Consider the following 21,042-nt stretch of genomic DNA (forward strand, 5'->3'; position numbering starts at 1 on the left):
GGCATGTGTAATAATGCATTAGAAATAAGGCACCTTCCTTTACTATAGATATATTAAATATTGCTCTCCCTCTTGGTCATTAAAAACAACCTGATTCTATTTTAGGAAAAGCTAATACATTAAGGACAAGGTATCAAGGGATTTCCATTCTCATTATGTGGGAAGCTCAAGGTTGGACTCAATGTGGAGTCTTCAAGTTCAAGTTAGCAGAGGAGTTTTAAACAGACTGTTCTTAGCAGGATACAGGAGTGAGATAGGTAGGAGCTTCAGGACATTAAAGAACACAACTGGACCGAGAACTGGCCAATCTTTATAAATGCTACAGAGCCTCAAATGTATTGGCAATATACCAGACATAACTAAGACAGGGTTCTACCCCAAAATTTCTTATTTGGGTGTACCACTGAGAGAGACTTGAAAAAAGACACAGCAGACACATCACAAACTGCATCACAGAACGGTCTCTAGGAAGACAAGGCTGTGTGAGATGTCCCATATTTTAGAGGAGAGTCGAGTACTTCCCAGCTATCATTTAGTGGGAAAACTCAGCAACAACACTTCAGAAGAATAAAATTTCACTGCTCCCATGAACAAGACAGTGGGTTTTCCTCCCTGTATATTTTAAACAACTGGACTCAGTGGTTGTTGTAACCAATATATTAGTGAAATGACACAGTTTGAACAACAACTCACTGTCTTTTAAAAGCACACAGGTAAGGACAACAGCATGTTGAACTTAAACAGTAGCTACGCAGTCCTATACATCTGAGCAAAGCAGGGATATATATCCCCTGCTTCTGCGGGTAAGGCTTTTTCAGCTGGGTTGTTCTGAATATCAATCTAACCCAATGTGGTTTCAATTATGAATTACCAGACCAAAAAAAGCCTTGATTTATTCTATTTTGCTCCAATTATTCATGATAAGTTTCTATCGAATACTTTGAGAAAGTATTTCATCATGTTTCCCATCCTCAAGTGGTCATAGGGCAAAGCCAAAGGAATTAACCCTCTCTGCTTCTCCAGAGCCAACCACAGCGCTTACACTCTGCAGAATCACAAGCCAAGCTGCAGTGGCCACCGTTTCATGTTTTGATGAAGATTATAAACCCCCCTCAAAAACATTTTAGCCACAAGACGCACAGGAGTTTCTACCTATTCCTTCTGGAGTGATGAAATCTGATACTGTCATGAATCATGAATTTTGATTGCCAAAATACATCATGTAACTATAACGCTAAGTTATTCAGCATGGGGTTTTTTGCTTACCTGCTTAAATCTAATCAGCTGCCTGAGCCCTTCTGACAGAATCTATTGGCTGAACACGTTCTTTGATATCAAAACTCAGCTTCAGCCTCTTGTCTTCAACTCCTTAATTTCAATAATGTGTCAAAGAAATATTTCCAGTGAGGAAAATTATCAAGAACTGAGTTCGTATTTACACTTGCCATAATACTTATCCTTTTTGGAATCCTTCCATCAATTTTATTGCCATTCTTTTGTAAGAATAAGAATATTATAGCGTTATAACCTTAATAAGAGTATTCAAACAATTTGAAAGAGAACCAGGAAAAGGATTTGTGTTTTTCTTTTTTTTCCCTGGTGTAAGTCAACGTAGCAGCTCCTGACGCCCAAAAAACGGGGTATGACATAATCTAAATTGGGAAAATGGAACTTAACATACCTTTCATGCTCCCAAAGTTAGAAAAGCCAGGGAGTACTGAAAAGATGACTTGTGCAATCCAAAGCAAAGTCCCTTTTTTTTTTTTTTTAACGTTAATGACTCTTATCGCATAAAATAAAGCTGCATAGTCATGAAGACCCAGGGGGCACCAGGCAGTGCAATAAACTAGGTAAGAACAACAACGAGACCCTCGCCTTTGGCCAGAAAAATCGTACAGTTTCTTTGGGTGTGTCTCAAAACCAGCTTTGCTAAAGTTAAAAACATGTCTCTCACTTGTATGTTTATGTGTCTACTTCTAAGCTAAAGACAAAGCAAAAAGCTCTTACAGAAAATAAAACCCGAGAGTATTAAATGGTTAGGTCTAGTTTTAAGAATTTAGAATGTCATTCAAGTGAAAGATATGATATCCAGTTTCCGATTCTGTCAACCAAATCCAAAAATTTGTTGTTCATGCCTCAAAGGATATAATTAAGAATGGAAACAAACCTACACACTAGATACTAGCCACACAACATAGGATAACTGTGAGGTTATCTATCACAGTGTAAGAAGAGAATCCTAATCTCTGGGCAGGTATGTTATATGTTAAATCATGTTTCACACACACAATACTATCAATATTTACCAATATACGTGGTATACTCAACTTGGCCATAACACCAACACTGCAAAAACATATAGATAAACTGAAATTTATTTAGTATAAGAAAGAATATCTATCTGCTAACATGGTAAATAAAGCAAAATTTCACCCCACTGATTCCAACAATCACACAAGGTAGCAGGAAATACAGCAGGAAGAGAAACTAATATTGTTCAATGGAAAAAATACCAGATGTGCATTGCCCAAAAAAGTGCTAGTTTGTTCTCATTTACAGGTAAATGAAAAAGCATATGTTAGTATTCGCTAAATGCTTTGAAGATAAGGAATGGTACTAGGATGGCAGTAGAGCTGTAACAGTGGCATCATCTGGAGACTGAGGGCTGTAAAATACTAGCCAAAGAACTTAGAAATAGTTTAATTATTTAAAAAGCGTCAAGTGCCTGGTAATTGGCAGAAGCCCACAAAGTATTCTGTAAATGAACATCCTACTTAGGCTTTGCTAAATTAATAGCACTTTTTGCACTACGTTAATTTGGCTATTTTAGTTTAAACCAAACTATGATGCTGTTTTCTGCCTCACTAGGGAAATGAAATCTGGTATGTTTATTGTTCAACATAGTGATATTCTCAAGTGATTATTAAACTATGGTCTGTATCATCCCAGGTCAAAGCTCAAAAGCAGCCCCTGAGAAAAAAAAAACTCTAATGTTTTATAGGTCTACGTTATAAAAATGCTTGAAAGAATTCCAACAAAAGCAACTAAAGAAATCTGGGAAAACCCTGTCTTACTCATTGTTCAGAAATCCATATATGTTAGCAAGGTATGAGGCAAAGTAAGAGGAGAATTTAAATAATCTACAAAGAAGCACAAGTGAGAAAATAATTTAGCTCTATTAGAGCATAACAAAATACTTAACTGAAGATAACGGATTACATCTCAAACCCAGGTCATTAGTTCTAGTCCAGCCCAAACCGGTAACCATCAGAATGCACACTGTAAGAAGTGGTCATTTTCTGGCTTACTTGAAGGTAACTGATTGTTCCTGCCTAATGCATAATGGCTGGGCCAAGAAATACAAAAGGCATTAAACTCCCATGCTTGCAGCAAAAGACTGAGACATAAAGGACTCGTGTGGCCCAGGAATGAATTTCAGGCCCCCAAAACACCATTTGCCCCTCTTCATTAAAAGGAGGAAATAGCTTGTAGTGCATTTTTATTGAAAGTACTACTCCATAACATATTAGCATGTTATATGCTACTAATCTTCCACTTCCTCAACAGGATAGTGGACAAGTAGGAAAATAATCCACTTTATAACCTATTTTTTTTCTTCAGAACAGGCCAACACTTGTCAGTCAACCCATACAAACACATAAAACTCTTGGATTGCTTCCTCAATGTAATGTACTAAGTATGGAATTAACTGTGTATGCATTTATTTTCTGTGTACGTTATACTCCCTCCTGCTGGAAAAACACCCTCCTGCCCTGCTGCCATATCCACACTGTGGTGAAGATACTCAGGCAACAGTCTCACTAATATTTTGAGCCAATATAAGCCAAACTAATGCCAAAAAAGCTGCCTTCCAGCCACCCAGTCCCTCCCTCACCCCCCACCCCTTTTCCCTTTTTTTTTTTTTTTCTTTTGCTGGCTGAGTTTTACATCATGAAAATTATTTCAGTTAAGTCACCACAAGTGAACGAGAAAATTCAAAAAGAAGGTAGCAAATAGAGAGAGAAATCGTTGTCCAGCTGTAGAAGGGTGAAGGACTGCCTCTTTTGGCAACAGTACCTGCTCGTAACGCTTTAAAGCGTTTGGGAAACTGCAGACTCAACACAAGGTGGGCTGGTGTTTTCTTTGTGTTGAGATGAGAAATATATGGGGAATGGGAATCAAGCTTATATATATATGCAGATCTAGCCACGAGCACGCCTCACTGATTTTAAATGCGTGCATATCACTTTCATGCTGACTGTCCAAGATAACAGCCATCCCCTCAGATACAGAAACGGAAGAGCACTGCATTTAGTCCTTACTGACCTCAACACCACATGGAACAACAAGCAGAGCTAGAGAAACTGGAAGCCAAGCCAGCCGAGTCTGAAGGCAGAATACACGTGGCAAGTTCTGGAAGCCAGTAATCACCCAGTTACTCATACATTTCACTGTGGTATTAATGTTATCTCGCAGGTGCTTCATTTTAACAGTTACCAATATCATGGCCCTGGGGCGAACCCAAAATATTTTTCTTTAAATGCTTAAGTCTTGGAGTTTATTTAGAGAAGAATATGGCAATTTTCTCGTAAACGAGGAAGACATTCAAGTCATCTTTAGTTATTTTGTCTTCTTATCAGAGTTAGGGTATACAGTTGCCATCTTCCGCTACCTCAAATGTACATATGTACCTGCTTTCCAACTATGTTGTTTCATCCAGGCTTACTAGAAGTAGAAATTGTAACAGTGCTATGAGTGGACATTAGGCATGAGCTTAGACGAGAAACAGCCTCAAGTGGATCATTAATCCCCTGACAAGCAGACACCAACTGTGGAATTATGACTAGCACAATTATTTTTTATAAAATTACAATAACTATTTTTAAATTTATTTACTTATTAAATTTACTAGCAGATACTGTATATATCATCACCTTCTAAGTTGTCTGAAGTTAGAAATTAGCTGACTCCTGAAAAATATGCTCCCCTATAGACCGCAACCGTAATATGCTCTCACCTCAAGAAGATAAAATATATTCAAGAAAAAAAAAAAAAAAAAAAGGTATCTCAAAGAAATTGGGGAAGGCTCCAGTTATTTGCTTTGAATGAAAGAACAAAGGTCAAAACCAAACAGTATTAGCTGGCTTGGGAAAAAAAAAAAAAAGGAAGAAAAAAAAGAGCCTTGTGGAGGGCAATGTTCATACATGCTCAGAGTAGCTATCAAAATTCCCAGTTAAAGATATCACAGGATTGTGTACTGCTGTTCTACAAATTTAACTGCTCTTGAACAATTCCTGATCTGAATTCTATTTTCTTTAACTGACCCTCTGAGAAAGGGTCACAAGCACTCTATGGAGCTTACACAGCCCATAAAGGAATTTTTAATGACATTGCTGTTTCATATTGAAGCAAGAAATGAATTCATGCACATATTAAGCGATTTTCATAGACTAGGATAAACATCTAATTCTTTCAACTGAGACATAAAACCACCAAGGAACTGACCATTCGTGGCATGAGAGCGGCACGATATGAGGTGTTAACTCCAACATCCTGGACAGATTCCAGCCTGTCTAATTGCAGTCAGCCTTCTAAATTTTCTTGGCAATTGCACATCGATACAATATTCCTGCCTACTCCTTGTATTGCCCTAGCACGGTGGTGGTGTTACTTGTTCCCCTCAGTTTCAGAGTTCTGTTCTGTATGTTGCCATGCCTGTGGTCATAAACCTACTGCTTAAGAACCTCTAGGTTGAAGGACTAATACAAATACTTCTTCCAAGTAGACATACATAGATGAAAAAAACCACAAGAAGAGCCTGCTTGTGCTGAGAGGAAGATTAGCTTCCCAGAAATGGATAGGTTTCCAGTATAGGTGAGAACCCAGGAGATGTTTTTGTGTCCTCTTTTGAATACTGAGTAATCCTAAAGCCATTTTCTTCATTTTACTAGGTGTTTCAAGTTGCTTGTTTTGCTAGCATAATCTAAAGGTGTTAAGATGTTCTGATCCCCTTCTTGCAGAGTATGTACTTACTTCTTGTGCAGCTTAATTTCTTCTTTAAATATTGACAAGTGCCATGTTTTCTCTCTAGGCAATGACAAGAGTAGATTACTAATGCCTTTTGCTAAGCAGTGGAAAAATCATTTTCAGCAACCCAGCAATGAGCTTTTAACTCTTTGTCAGCAACCGTTCCCACTCTATCAGCCTGAAGAGCTTGAAGTAAAACACACTGAAGTAAAACTCCTGAGTGCTCCTATGAAGAGAAACGCTCTCTAAACCTTCATAAAGTGAGACAGTTAACAAGTTTGGTTTTATTAGTAAAACAAAACTATTTTTTATATTTTGACACAGAGAAAATTAACTGATTATGGGTGAAAATCATCCGCAGGCTTTTATATAGTAAAAAAATCAGAACCAGCTGCTTGGTGCAGAAGGTTAATTAATACTCCAGTTTTCTTCTTAACAGAGGTGGGTTCAACCGGTGAAACTTTTTTTTTCTTAAAGAAAAAAATACCACAGCAAAACTTTGATCATCAGTTTCTGTATAAGAGAAATTATGTAGAAATAACATGGAGAAAATTGTAGGCATAGGAATAATTAGCTATTTCATCAGAATTACATGAAAGAGCCTTGCAGATTGTTTAAGATCTTCAGTATTTCCACCAACTATTTCCACTGCAGTTATTCATTTTTAAGAGCACTAAACTCATGCTAAATTAAACAGAAATAAAGAAGTATGTGTGAATGCATGCATGAAAAATAAATAAATATATAAACAAGCAAGCAATTTAGCGCATGCAATTCAAAAGTTAAAAGTTCGCATTTCACCGCCAGGAAATAAAATGAACTGCTAGTTATTTTGCCAGTTGTCATAAAAATATATTAGCTTCATCTGTGCAAGCTACCAACACAACACATACACACACATATACACAAAATTATTACCAAGTTTCATCGCACATACCTTTTATACAAGAAAAAAACCAAACCCACAATTTGTTTTCTGAATCAATCAAACGAATTTACTTACCACAGCTGGAGGATCATTCCATTCTTCATAAGAAATCGCAGCATATGGGTAAATTCTATCATTGATTATCTGAAGAGTAGCAAGAGCAATTGCTTTCATCGACCGAAAATATGCTTCCCAAAACCACCTTGCCTGTAAAGAGAATAAAGTTCATTTTCACATTGCATAGATCCAGTGCTTAATAATCAAGTGTGATTTTGCCATGCACAATCTGTTCCATGCAGCCTACAAGTCAGGTGGAAATTAAATTAGGAGGCATGTTTATTGTAGCTAGGAAATCTCCACAGAGCCTGAAGGCTTCAAACTCAACGCCACCCCCCCAAAAAAACAGGATTTACAGTCAATAAAAAGAAGCAGCAGCATTACTTTGCAAGTAATTAAAGATAATGAGAATACTAGAAGGAATCAGTTACTTTCACACGTTTATCATACGTTTTCCTCTTGAAAAAAGTCAAAAGCAGTTTGACTATAGAACAGAAGAAACTGCTCAGTTTTTCCAAGGCAGAAAAATCCATAGTGCAGCTAAATAGCCAAAGAAAAGCACACAGCCTAAAAGGTGGAACTTAAAAGTCACCTTTTAACATCAATATTAGAGACAGCTGATCAGCTAGAGAACTTCAGTCCTCATTAACCCTAGTCTTCCAAAAACTAAATACTGTTTACACAAGTAAATAATTAAGATTTTTACATAAAAGTACATGCACATGCCTGTTTGTTACAATCATTAACCTAGGCTAATTTACAACATGGGCAGTGTAAAACCGCTGAAATGAAGCACGTGATTTTCTTATACACAAACACACTGAATTTCACAGATGAGTTGTTTTCAATCTGAGGTGCTGTATGGCAAATTTTCATCTTGTCCCACTTTCTATGTAAGACAGTAATGCTGGAAGTAAAGCAGCGTTTTGGGAATGAAAATGCTGACTTATCTGATTCTCTGTTAGACACATAAACATACTTTTTACATGCCTAGAACCATCAAATGATCTGGCAGGACCCCATCCAACCCACAAGGAAACACGCTTTGCCAATAAATGTAGTTCAAGTGTTTTGGCCCAAGAGATGTGAATTTTTTCAACCTAATTTTTCTTCAGGAAACTCCAGCACCTTAAAGTGTCCAGAAGGTAATTTAATTTGCAGTCTCCCTGTACTTCAGTATCAACTATGTGAGCATGCGTTTGCATCTAGGTTGTAGAACAATTAAAACAAAAGACATTTTTTCAATAATTGGAAGCTTAAGGAGCTTTCAGAGCCAGAACACAACAACTGAAGACAACATATGAATTTGGGCAAGTGCTATTTTACTCTTGCTATAGGTTCCTTAAATAGCTCTACAGACGGGCTGGTTTTAATCACATGCTATGAGAATATTTAATAATATTATTTAGAATATTAAGCTACTGAAGGAATACCAAGCTTTTGGAGGTACAGACTTTAAGGTGAACCAAAAATAACTCTCATTTAGCTGTTGTTAAGTTGCCAGCGTGTCTCACTCTGCAGGTCATTACTTTTTTATAGAAGACAGAGAGCGATTCCTACATGTACGCTTTGTGCTGGAGCATTCCTAGGCTAAATGACAGCAAACAGCAAACACAGTTTACCAGTAGGGAAAATGCAAATCTACAAGCAAACTTGCACATATTCATGCATATACGACCCTGTACTTTACCATAAGTGTAAGCTACAGGATTCTGAACTAAAGACCTACTGCTGAAACACTGGCCCTAAAACTCTATTCTGTGGGTAGTTTGTAAAACAGGTTCTTCAGAATAGTTCTGTTAAATATTTAAGATGAAAAAAAATCCATGCTACAATTAAGAAAGTGAACTAGGAAACAGACAAGTGCTCTCTGGGGCACTACTTTTATTGTGAGAAAACATTAACAACCATAAGCCTTACTACTTCAGAGTATTTCAAAATTTTATTAAGGAGACTGATGAGTATGTCCAAAAATTACACTTCTCTGGAGCCTGTCGCCCAGAGAGTGCAAAGCAATTTCACTCTAGAACGGAATCACTTCCCTCTCTTTATTTCCCTCCCTGGTAGGACTTCACAGATGGGTAACAGGCTGATTACTAAGAACATAGAACAAAATGCATATGATGTCCAACTGAAAAAGCAGAAAAGTTACATAAACAGGTAAGAATAAATAACGTCTGCCTTCCTAAAATACCAAAAAGGCATTAAATAAAGCAAACGCCACATGCTAAGCAAAGACTTAAGTATTTCTTTCCCTCTGCCCCATTTCTTAAGAAAAACGTATTATCCAGAACTCAGCAGCAATTGGTTTAAAAAGAAAACCAGAAGTAGATTAAGAATTAAAATTGACCAGAACAATGAACCTCTCTACTAAAATATCCTAAATGAACAAAAGTAACAACACAGATTTCAAATTTCATTTTCACATCAGACAACAGCTTAGAACCACCACTATAAGCAGCACTAAGTAGAGAGAAATTATTGTATGTAGCCTTTTAACCTTATAAAGCAGTAAAGTAGCTATTAATTGTGTAAAATACACACAAGACTGTGTATTTCATTTTTATTAAGCTACAGCGTTCCTACTGTTCTAACTCTATGATTGTTTATTAATACTGTAATATCTATGACTATCTAGCTTTTTGACAATCAAAGCTGTTTTTCCTCCTTCGGCAAAACTAGGATGGATCTGATCTAGTTTCTCTTTGCTGAAAGAATGTTTGCAATGTCAGGCAAGACTACACCTTTACACCAAAAGCAAAACTGGAAAAGAGGGCAGAGGGAATGTACTTTTTACACACTAATATTTATGTAATTAATTTTTTGTAAAGCGCTAGAAAATGTTCCCACAGTTGGCTGTAATTTTTTGGAGTTGTATTTCTTTAAGGCAGAACTCAAAACCTTCTAAGGGGATTCGAAGTCTCCAAACAGATGTTTCAGGGTCTCATTACTTCCTCCCCACCTTGTTTGCTTTTATAAAGCAGAACTGATTAACATGGCTTGCCAGTGTCTGCTCTCAGCATGCTAAGTTACTGAACGTTTCGGGAAAGTTTTCTATTGGGAAGATGTATGTCAATCCCATTTGAAATATATTTTCTGCTCTACCTGCTGTGGTTGAAAAGCTTATGTTGGAATGTAACAAATACCTAGGGGGGATAAAAATCCCATGAACATGTTTTGGGATACAGGGGAGAAAAACAACAGCAACAACAAAACAAAAAAAAAAAAAAGAGAGAGAGAAATCTGTTCCTCACTCACTCCTACGCCAACTTTCCTATAATCTATAATCATAGATTTTGTCTTCCACATAGCATCAATTATACGTAGTCTACAACTATGATATGGTCAGGCTACCATTCTTTTCAACTTGAACCAAAATTAACTTCTAGTACTCTACGAGTCTGCTTGATGAGGTTTGAGAATTTTCTAAGGAAACACGCTATGTGGACCACAGACTTGTAAAGAAAGCTAACCTTGTATACACCTAAATATTGCTTAGGTCATGGGCAATCTAAATTGTAAATAGAGATCAAACGTGTACTTTGTGCAACTGCCAAAACAACACAGATGAACGCATGTTAACTTATGGGATCTTGTTTTGGAGGTATAGCTTACCAGGAATTGTAAACAGGTACTTAAGAAAAACAGCTTGTCTTGCCCTTCTAAATTTCTAGATAAATAGAAAATCTAGCGTAGATCCAAGAGGAAAGACAGAAAAGCATCACTTTCTATAATAGTTTTACCAAGGTGTGGAAGAGTGAAATTTAGAGTACTGAATGACTTGACTGAGAATGAGAAATACATTATATTATTGGGTTACCCAATGGGTTGGAAGTGACTAGAATCTTTTATAATACAATAGATTCCCCATGAAATTAATTCCCCTGAATTCAATTTCGGCAGAAAATTTTACAAAGCCAAGACAGCTTCACCATGGAAGCCAAAGACTGAAGGAATGAATTGGAATCCAAATTCTCCCCTCTCTCCAAGCGGTGGGCTCTGCAGACCAAGGTCACACACATGGGCATGTCAGTAAGTATTTATAAGTTGTTTCCCTTCCTTCCTCTCCACCCCACTTTCAACTGCTGCATCCTCATTGAATCGGCCATGAAAACCCACCACATTCTGTAAAGGCTAAAATTGCTTAATACAATGTAGAGATATTAATTTATCTCTACAAATACATATGCACACTTTGAGGAACACTAGCAATCAGCAATCTCTCTAAAACAGAAGAAAAAGTTTAGAAACTTTGTATAGTTTTATTCCTCAAAACTATAGATGGTATGGGAAATTTTGTGTTCCTTCAACCAAGTAAGCAAGCATCCAAACCAAAATTTCAATTCCACTTGTTTTCAGTTCCAGGATTTTGTTCAGGTGGACTATAAAAAAACTGAACTGATAATATTCAGCACATACTGGTACAGGCAAGAGCTTGGGACGGAAGCATTTGCAGTTATTTTTATAGGAGACAACAGGCAGCAGCATGCAGCAATAGGGTAGCCTACTCACAGAAAGTAACATTTATTTAGGTAAGGTGTTATTTTCCTTAGAAATAAACACACTTGGGGGCCTAGCATCTCTTTATAAGCTCTTTACAAGCCAGCATAGCATCAGGTTACAAAGTCCATTCATATAATGTTTATAAGTTCTAGTGTTTATGCCACTAATGGTGCTCCAGTGAAGACTGCAAGACAGATCAATGTAAATCTTTTGATTAGTTTGTGAAAAGAAAAACACTGGGCATGAGGCAAGGAAAGGAATATCTGTAACATTTAGATCAAGCAGAAAAACAGACCATGAAAGGAGCTTTCTAGCCTCCTGCCTTTTCACAGCCCATGGCTTGGTGGGAATTGGTAAAGTTAGCAAAAGGGGGAAAACCAAGATTCGCAAAAGAGCAGTAAAAGTTAACTGCCCATAAACCACCACTTCTCTCAGCTTTTAGGTCAGGCACCACGATGTTGTAAGATTTCAGCCCACTGCAGGAGTTCAGTGTTTGCAAAATGCCTTGAAAAGGTTTACAATGCCTTGCAATATAACTATTTTCACACTGGCTGGGGTGACTCAAATGCTTTCCCTTCTTGATGGCTCTTGGTGTTCCTGGTTTTTACTCCCTGACCAGCTGGGTTAGGGAAGTCTGGCCGAAGAAAAGAGCACGGCCTAGCTGCTGCAGCAGCACTGGCCTGGAAGCTTGGTCATCTTACTTTTAATGCTCATTCTGTTACTTATGTACGGACAAATGCTTGACATTCATTTGCTTTCTTGCTGCTACTTCACCTCGCAGTAGCATGTGTAACATTCACCTCGCAGAGATGTTGTGAGACTTAACCATTTCAGACCTTTCAAATTTTGGGGTGGATAGAAGAACAAAGAAAATATTTAACTTTATGCTCTCTAATTATTTGTAAAACGAAACCTTAAACTAATAAAACTAATATTTAGCTAACCAATGCTACTGAAGCAACTGACTGTGGTCAGTTTGCTAAAACGTGTACCTTCAGCAGAGATATAAAAGATATTACAAGAAATACCTACAGCTCTGCAGTGTATTTATATCTCTGGGCACGGAAGTTCATCCACTAAGACCTTCAGGCTCTTAAGTTACATGTGATACTGCAGTATAATGAAATGTTTTTTAAGTTAACTGAGACCTAACAAGTTATTGCCCATTAAGCATGGTACTATAATTGGTCACAGGCAACCCCCCCGCCATAACCTCTTTCCATTTTGCAGTAGGATTAGATAGGCTACTGAGGTTCAAGATAAACAAAATTCTTATATATTTGCCCCATACTAAAGATGCAAATGAGGAGAGCTGATGATATACAATAATCAGATAGCAAACGAGCTCTCAAGCTCCCTCTTCCCCCCACAAGGTAAAATGGGACTGAAGAGAGAGGAACAAGCATTTTGTAAAAAGTTTCCCAAGACAAATTTTGGGTTTAGACTGAGGACCCTACAACCCCAAATTCCTACATTTTTCTGCCTATGAATTGTAATCTTCCCCCTCTTTCTGGACTGCCTTACTGTTTCTACATCTGCTTCCTTATTCCAACAACTTCCTTGCTGATCACACGTTATCACTTTTAGTATGCAGTTCTTCAGCAAAGATAATACCAGCTGGGCCAGCTAAAACCAGTGCAACCTTTGCATCTTTACACAGGCTTAAGAGAAGCCCTCAGAAAACATTATACAATGGAGAATTAGACAGTAATTTGTTGTTGCTAGAAAGTGGTAAGAATTTGGGTTAAAAAAAGTGCTTATTTGGTTTAGGACTCTTAGCAATATCACACAATCAAGTTCAATGCACCTAAAGCTGGCTGGCTCAATCTTCTCTCTGTAATCGGTGGGGGAAAAAATAGAGTCATTCAGAGCAGGAGAGGACAGAGTTAGTGGCCAGCTGTGGGCCATAATCCTTCTTCACCTTAAAGTCGTATGTTCAAAAATGGTCTGAGGGCCCTCTCGTTTTCCCAGAGAGGTACAAAGATTTGAAATGAGAACAAACAAGAATGTAGGATATATTTTTAAGAAAGAATTCATATGTTTCAGGCTATGTAAAAACATAAGAGCCATGCTTTGAAAAGTTGTCTCACTTTTGGGGTGCCAGTACAATTACCTAAAAAGGGAGGTAACAGCAATTATAGACAGACATTTTGTGGTGCTGGTTTTTATTGCAATTCAGTCTCAAAAAATATCTCTTCAAAAGTAAAGCAGAAGGTGGATTTAATCACCTGGCTCAATATATTCTCCACTGTAGTAATTTCAGCCATGAAACAAGCATGTTTGCCTACTTCAGATACAATGGAGAGTGAAAACTAAATCTTTCCACTATACAATTTTTTTTTTTTTTTTTCCCTTTTTGAAGCTGCCGATTCATAAGGGGACAGAGGTCAGAGTTCAAAATGCTAGTCCCACTCTTCAGACACCAGCCGCTTGGGAGTAACTCACTTCTGCTGGCTCTCAGTTTTACTGCTGTATACTACTTGACAAATGCTGACTCATAAGAGGTAAGGATAAAGGAAAATGTTAGTGCAAGCTCAGATATTAATCTTAGGCTTCTTGCAGTGCCAGTCTTCCTCAGATTCTCCTCTTTTGGTGCTTTGAAAAGAATCAGTTATATCAATTATAGTAATCCATATGTACACCACCACATACTATGCATATATGAGAATGGTTTTTTGAAACATATTTGTTAAAGTTAACATTTTGAGTCTTGCTTCCGTACTTTCAGATAACTTGTGGGGGTTTTGGTTTTGTATTTGTTTGGGGTGGGGTTTTTGTTTTTGATTTTTGTTTTGTGGGTTTTTTGTTTGTTTTAAAGTTTTCACCTTCTGTTATGAACAAGACCTTGTTCTGCTTAAAATCTGGCTCAAATATATGACACAGAAGCAGCTATTTTTAACAGAATAGTTCTCATTCTCTCTCATTAAATGGTAACATTTTATATGGTTTTGAAATCCTGCAATATCTTGACCCCCTAAAATACAGATTTCCACTATTTCTTGTCCTAGTGATAGTAACGTAGTTCTAAAAATAACAACACAAGATGAATAGATAAAAATACCACTTTGCACTGGTGTTCTCTCCTCCCTCCATACACTTCTGCACCTCAAACTTGCCTCTTTGATTAATGAGTATGTCAGCTTCACAACTCTGTTGCGGAAGGCAACATTGCACCAGCCAGGAAACCTGACTTACTGCCCTGCCACCCTACAAATCCACTGCCAAAATACATTTCAGTTATGGAGCCAACAAGTAGATACCAGCACTATGCGCAGCACGGAACCATCACCCTGTTCTCAGCTGTGGCTGGGAATACTGTCACAAAGCACAGAGACAGAGACAGGAAAGAAAGTAAAAGCATGAAGGGAAAAAAAAAAGGCAAAAAAAAAAGCAAAGTTTCATGAAGCACTTAGAGTTTTAAAAATATGTAATCTAAAAATGATTAGCATTTACTGAATTCCCTTTGCTCCCTAATAGCTTTCAGTTGGTCTGTCTATTTACAGGCAAATGACATGTCTTGACACCACAGAAATAACAGAGCTGTAAGAGAGTAATATAGATCCTTCCAGTCATATCTACATAATCATAATTGATAATGGTGTAAAGACACAAAAAGTAGCCCACTCTCTTCCTTCCAGTTTCCAGGGCTCCCTAATTACTACAATTTCACCAGGCTATTACTGGGAAGGGGCAGGCACACCTAACCTGAGGAGTAGTCACAATTACTTGGATCTGTATTATCCTTTTTATGATAAATTTGTCCTTTGCACACTCTCTGTTAACATGAAACCAGACCTACAGCAAGCTAGACTTACGCTATCATTGATTCAACAGCAGTCTAGAAAATAACAGAAAACAAATATGTGTATGTAATTGCAGGGAACATTCAACTACTGTATGACCACAAGTTGGGGGGTGGAGGGGACGTTTTAGCCACATTTCTTGACAAATGACAGACAGCTCCTGAAACCAAAAGCAATAGGTTTCTAGTCCCAGGGGTATTGCCTTCAAATATGTCTATGTTCTCAGGGTAGATCGGTTTTCCCTGCTGCAGGCATCCCGCTGAGAGGTGAGGTCCCAAGCAAAACACTGGAATCTGACTGCAAGCCTTTGAGGTGGCAGGAGCCAAGGGAGGTTCAAAGACAAGGCTGGCTGGTGGGCAGCACCTCTGAGTACTGCAGAGGTTAGAGGTTAGTAAAGCAGGAGCCACTGGCCAATAAAACAGTGTTTGGAGAGCCCACTCTACAGATAAATTGGGGATCTGTTTACACCTTTCCCAGCTTTCTGAGTTACACAGACTGATGCTTCCCACTGTGATCTTGTCCTATGTCCACTAGCATCTCCCCGCCTCGGCAGCTGCCCTGCTCTCTGCTGGTTGGCTTTATAACATGGCTAAAGGATGCTTGGAAACTTTTAATCAGCATCCAGCATCAAAAATAAATAAATAAAAGCACAATTGCTTTTATTTGTGTCAACTGCTGCAACAAGATCTGTCTTGTTTGAGATTTCCCATGACTCCTGTACTAATGCTGGGAGAATAGAAGCTTAAATTCCCTTGATTAGAGAAGTTAAACACAAAGCAAGCCTAGTGCCAATCACACACATGAAAGGACAGCTTTTTGAAGCAAGAAAAAAAAAATCTAGGTAGGGTTACCACCATACTATAGCGGTCAAAAATCAGCACATACCTCAATTTCAGAACTTAAGCTCTATACCGGGAAAAACTTGGCCTTTTGATGAAGATATATTGTGCTCAATTTCCTGTACGCCATATAGTTCTATTTTATACAAGAACAAACTTAGACATACTCCCATACACACAGTTCTCAACACTGGACAACTTTAACCACAGACATTATTGCCAGCATTGCTTGAATACAGATATATCTTACTGACTTCTCTAAGGGTAAAAGCTGAAGGACTGGCAGTCACTGGGATTTTTTTTCCATATCTATGGGAAAAATTCAGTGTAGGACATGGTGCTGCTTTTTGCTTCTGCACCTTAAAAACAACTGATGTTAGCTCAAGCTATGTAGTACCTCATCCTTCATGACTCAAACCGTGCATGGCTGTATGGCTGTCTGATGAAATAGATAAACTGATTAATAATTGCTGGTTGTGATAATACTACGTGATGGTCACACTGCAAAGGAACAGGGCTGAAAATAATTTTACTTGGATACCATAATTGATAGACATCAACAAGAGTTACTTCTTTCTTCTTGGCAAACATCTGAAATAGCATGGTAAAGAGAAATATTCTTTACACACAAAGCCAAATTTTGTACAAAAGGAGAAGCAATCTCAAAGATAAACACTGAAGCTTATTACAGAAGTCCTTGCTACCCTGAAAAAAGATGGGAAGTACACCACTAACCAGGGTTTGCATATTTATTCTGTATTAAACCTTTGCTTCACCTCAACAATAAAAACCGTGAAGGAGTTGTTTTCCCTCTCCCCTCAATACATATATAACATATCCTCTGCAGTAGACGGAACTCACATCTCAGGAGATTCCCTGAAGCACCGGCTACTAAACACAGGTAGCAAAAGATTAGAAACAGAACAAGTGGTGAGAGGAAGACCACAGAGCCTGGGCTTGGTGCTGCTAAATGCTTGCTGAAGCATTTCAGACAAGTGGTTAATGGGTGTTGCATTCATGCTTGGACTTCACGTAATTACCAGATTCAAGATCAGGAAAGTTCTTCTCAGTGCTCAACAGGCACTATTGATATTTTTCGCTTTTGTTTGCTACAGTGTTGGGAAGCATTTTATACTAGACTGTGCCGTGCGGGCGATCCAAGATGAAGTATTCTGTGGATCCCCTGGAACCAGAATTCCACTACGACCTGAGTCCAGCTGCAGGAGACTGTCTGTCTTAAGCTTAACCATAATCTAAGAACTTCTATCCATGATTCCCTACTCCACTATTAGTATCCTGGAATATGCACACCCTCTATAATCCTCCCTCTCCAGAGCATCTGTACAGATTTAAGCCACCAGGATAGAATATGTATTCAAAGACAACTAATGCCAGGTGCCATTTTCATTTCTAAAGAGCATTCAAAATTGTCTGCTAATGCAAAAAGAAAAAAGATTAAAATAAATAAATAAATAAATAAGGAAATGAAGGAGCCAGCCCCCAGATACAAGTTACACCATTTTCAAGCCAAAGGGCATTACAGTATATTCCTAACACAGCCCACTTTTCCATTTGTAACAAAGATCCATAATTTTCCTATATACAGGCATCTAAGAAACTGTTAAGGTATCTTCACAATTTACAGACAAAGATTAAAGGAAAAGCCACCTAAAGATTATCTGCCAGCAGATTGTTGCTATAGAACACATAAAACCTTTATAACTTAAAAGCCAAATGTTCCTGTGTTGTAAAACACATTTGATTTAGTCATTAAAACAGGATCCAGGACTTCTAAATTCCATTACTAATATTATGATTTGAGCTTGTACAAGTTAGTTATGCCTCTATCCACTTATCAGTAAAATGAATACAAGACCAAGGTGTATTTACTACTACTATTTAATATACTCACATGCAAATTACTACAACAATGCAATGTATTTTTACTATATAGGTAAGTGCTAAAGTTGTAACAATTTCAATAATGAAAGGGTAAGTGGAGCAAGTGAACTTGATAAAGAAATGTGATATGGTACAGACTAAGCAGCAGCAGAGGGAGAGCACAGAGTAACAAAGAGTGAGTGAAACACTAAGAAAGATGCTTAATCACCCATTTGTCTGCAGCTAACTGCTTCACGTGCATGACAGAAAGTATTTTCAAATATTATTTCTAAAAGAAGTACATGCCTTTCCAATTTTTGGATCATCTGGGTTTATCTGTAGTCTACCCAACCTGTGTACAGCAATCTGCAAAGGATAAGTACCAAAAGTCCACTTTGCAACAACATACACACTCTTAAAATACAGACTCTTAAAATCTAATCTTAAAAAACAAAAAATAACATTGTCTTAAAATAGCATAATTTCCCTCTTACAGTTGAAGTTTAGCCTTGTGTTGTTTAGAGGCTGAAAACCTAGATAAAAAGGCAGTGCAACAGCATCCTATAAAAATTATTCATTGAGGTGCTGATTGCTCTCAAATTTCTGAGCTCTTTCTCAGAGACGCCATCAAGACCACTCTGTAATACAACAAGCATGAAAGCCGTTTTCTTCATTCTGGAAAGCAACAAGGCAGGACAGACAACAGGAAAAAAAAAACTAGGATAAGGATATTCTCTGCAGCAAATGAAGAGGGGAGGGGGAAGCAATGAAAGTCTCATATATAAATGCCAAGGATTCTACAACTCCCCTGGTGATCCTGGCAGTAAGCCAGGAAAAAGTTTTCTCTTTCCTTTGCTGTTTGCAGCAACAAATCTTTCCTCTGGGGGAGGGGTGAGAGGGCTGGAACTAACTTCACTGCATCTGATAAGATGGCAAATTGTCCAGGCCTGACATTTATGGGGCACCCGGAGCTCCACTGAAGCACTCTGGGAGGATCAAAGCAGGGTTAGCCTCTCCAATCCCACTCCTTAAAACGCTACAAATGGCAGACAGATGAAAGTTCGTTTAAATTTGATAATGATGGGTCCATAGAACTCCGAGACAGAAGCTGTCCCCTGTCAGGGAAAGAACTGAAGCTGGAAGTTGAATATTCTCATTAAAAGGACTTGTAAAAATCAAACTATGCTCAAAGAGCTTCCAGTGTCCAGATACTGAAATGAAATTCTGTTTAATTGGCTAACAAGAACTAAATCCCATCTCTTTTATGTGAGCTGCACCACCCACAGGAAAACTCCACCACCCATTTGCTTTAACTCTATCCAGGACCATTTCACTGTAAGAATGGGATATTTCACACGCCGGCAGTGATTGCCTGGAGCCAGCAGAAAGGCTCATATAGCTGTCAGCAAGCTGATAAGAGTAGAAATTACTCTACAGAGCCCTCTTTAAAGAAGAGCCAAAGAAGCACATTAAATGAAAGGGAGGAGGGGTCAGAAAAGCCAGCCACTCATGTTGTTTCAACGTGGCGGCACTAAAACAAGTCATTGATTTATGCATGTGTCTTCAGCTCTGTTTGACCTGGAGTCTGAACTTTTCTTCAGGTCAGGGCTGAGACACATGGGATGTGCACTAGAAAAACCACAATAGGTAGTCCAGGTATTCCGACTGTAGGAACATACACTGCAAACTCCATGTTTTCTATTCCAGATTTTTTAAACTGAATTTGCATTCCTTTTTAGCTGTTAATCATTCACACGGTCTGAAAAGACAAGAGGTTGTGATTATCCAAAACATTAATTAATAAAAATCAAGAATGTTGCATGGTCACTAGGTGAGTGAGTATTTTGTGGGGCTTCAGGAAAGTGAATTATTCATTCATACCAGAAGGAAATTATACATCACAGTCAATATTCTCTCACTGAACTTTTTGGCAGCCAGTGAAGTTAAAATGCATTTAAAAAAACACTGATGATCTGACAAGGTTATTCCACAAGGCATTATAATACCAAGGTCTCCTGCAAACCTGAGTCCTGAAGTTGCATCACTGCGACCGCACCGCATCTGACCAAATGGCATTCTGCTCCTGTATTCTGTCTCTGACAACGGTCTGCAGCAGGTACCTCCCCCAGACGGACACAGCAAACATAAGCCACCACTTCCTCACAACTCAGGAACTTCCTAAGCCAGAGGGTATACCTTTGCATTCATCTCTGACAGATTCTCCTTCTCTGGATTTCTTCATTCACCCTTTATGTCAATAAAAACCCTTCACCCACACAAGATGCTGAAGCAATGAGTCCCACAGACTACCTACTAGTTCTGGGAAAAGACCATCTTTTTTATTTTTTTTTACCAGATTCCAATAATACGAGTTCTAGGGAACACCAAATGAAGTTGTATCAAACAATGTACAACCATATCCATTCACTTTCTTCATGACCTTATTTTATAGTTCTGCATTATATTCTTGCTCCTCATCCCCAGTAATTCATCTTCAAGATGAATAGTTCATGTTTAATCACACTTCTCTTGAAACCTTTGATCACCCTTGTTCTATTCTATCCTTTTTAAGAGGGGAGAACCATAACTATGAACTGTATTCAGGGTGCAGACATACAACAGATTCATGCAGTGACATAGTACTTCCCATTTTGTTCTCTACCTCTTTTCTAAAAATTCTTTACGTTATTTTTTTTGACCACAACTGACCATGAATCTTCTATTTTCATATAACTCTTTATTACAGCTCTAAAAACTCTTCTCCAAGAGACTACAGCCAGCTGACAGGCCAACACTGCCTATGGAAGGCTGTTTTTCCTTTCACATAACCCCTTTCTTTAATCTATAGTGAATTTTGTTTGTCACTTTATCATTTGATCATGCTATACCTGAATTTCTTTGGCCTAAGATGTGCCAGTTCCAAACAAAACCTTTCCCAAAGCAGAATCATTCATAAGGGACAGTTGCAAGGGTTTTTTCTATTACTGTTAGCTTGATCTGCAAG

At 38.0% G+C, this 21,042-nt stretch overlaps 1 protein-coding gene across 1 annotated transcript in view; it reads right to left on the reverse strand.

Moving 5' to 3' along the window:
• The window catches only part of EXT2 (exostosin glycosyltransferase 2), a 77,590-nt gene that overhangs the window by 34,435 nt on the left and 22,113 nt on the right, over positions 1 to 21,042 (reverse strand). Inside the window, exon 8 of the mRNA XM_063332818.1 lies at positions 7,031 to 7,162. Coding sequence (XP_063188888.1) covers positions 7,031 to 7,162 — 132 coding nt within the window. The remainder of the gene's footprint in view (positions 1 to 7,030; positions 7,163 to 21,042) is intronic.

The sequence above is a fragment of the Chroicocephalus ridibundus genome, chromosome 4 (assembly GCF_963924245.1).
Source record: "Chroicocephalus ridibundus chromosome 4, bChrRid1.1, whole genome shotgun sequence".
Lineage (NCBI taxonomy): Eukaryota > Metazoa > Chordata > Aves > Charadriiformes > Laridae > Chroicocephalus > Chroicocephalus ridibundus.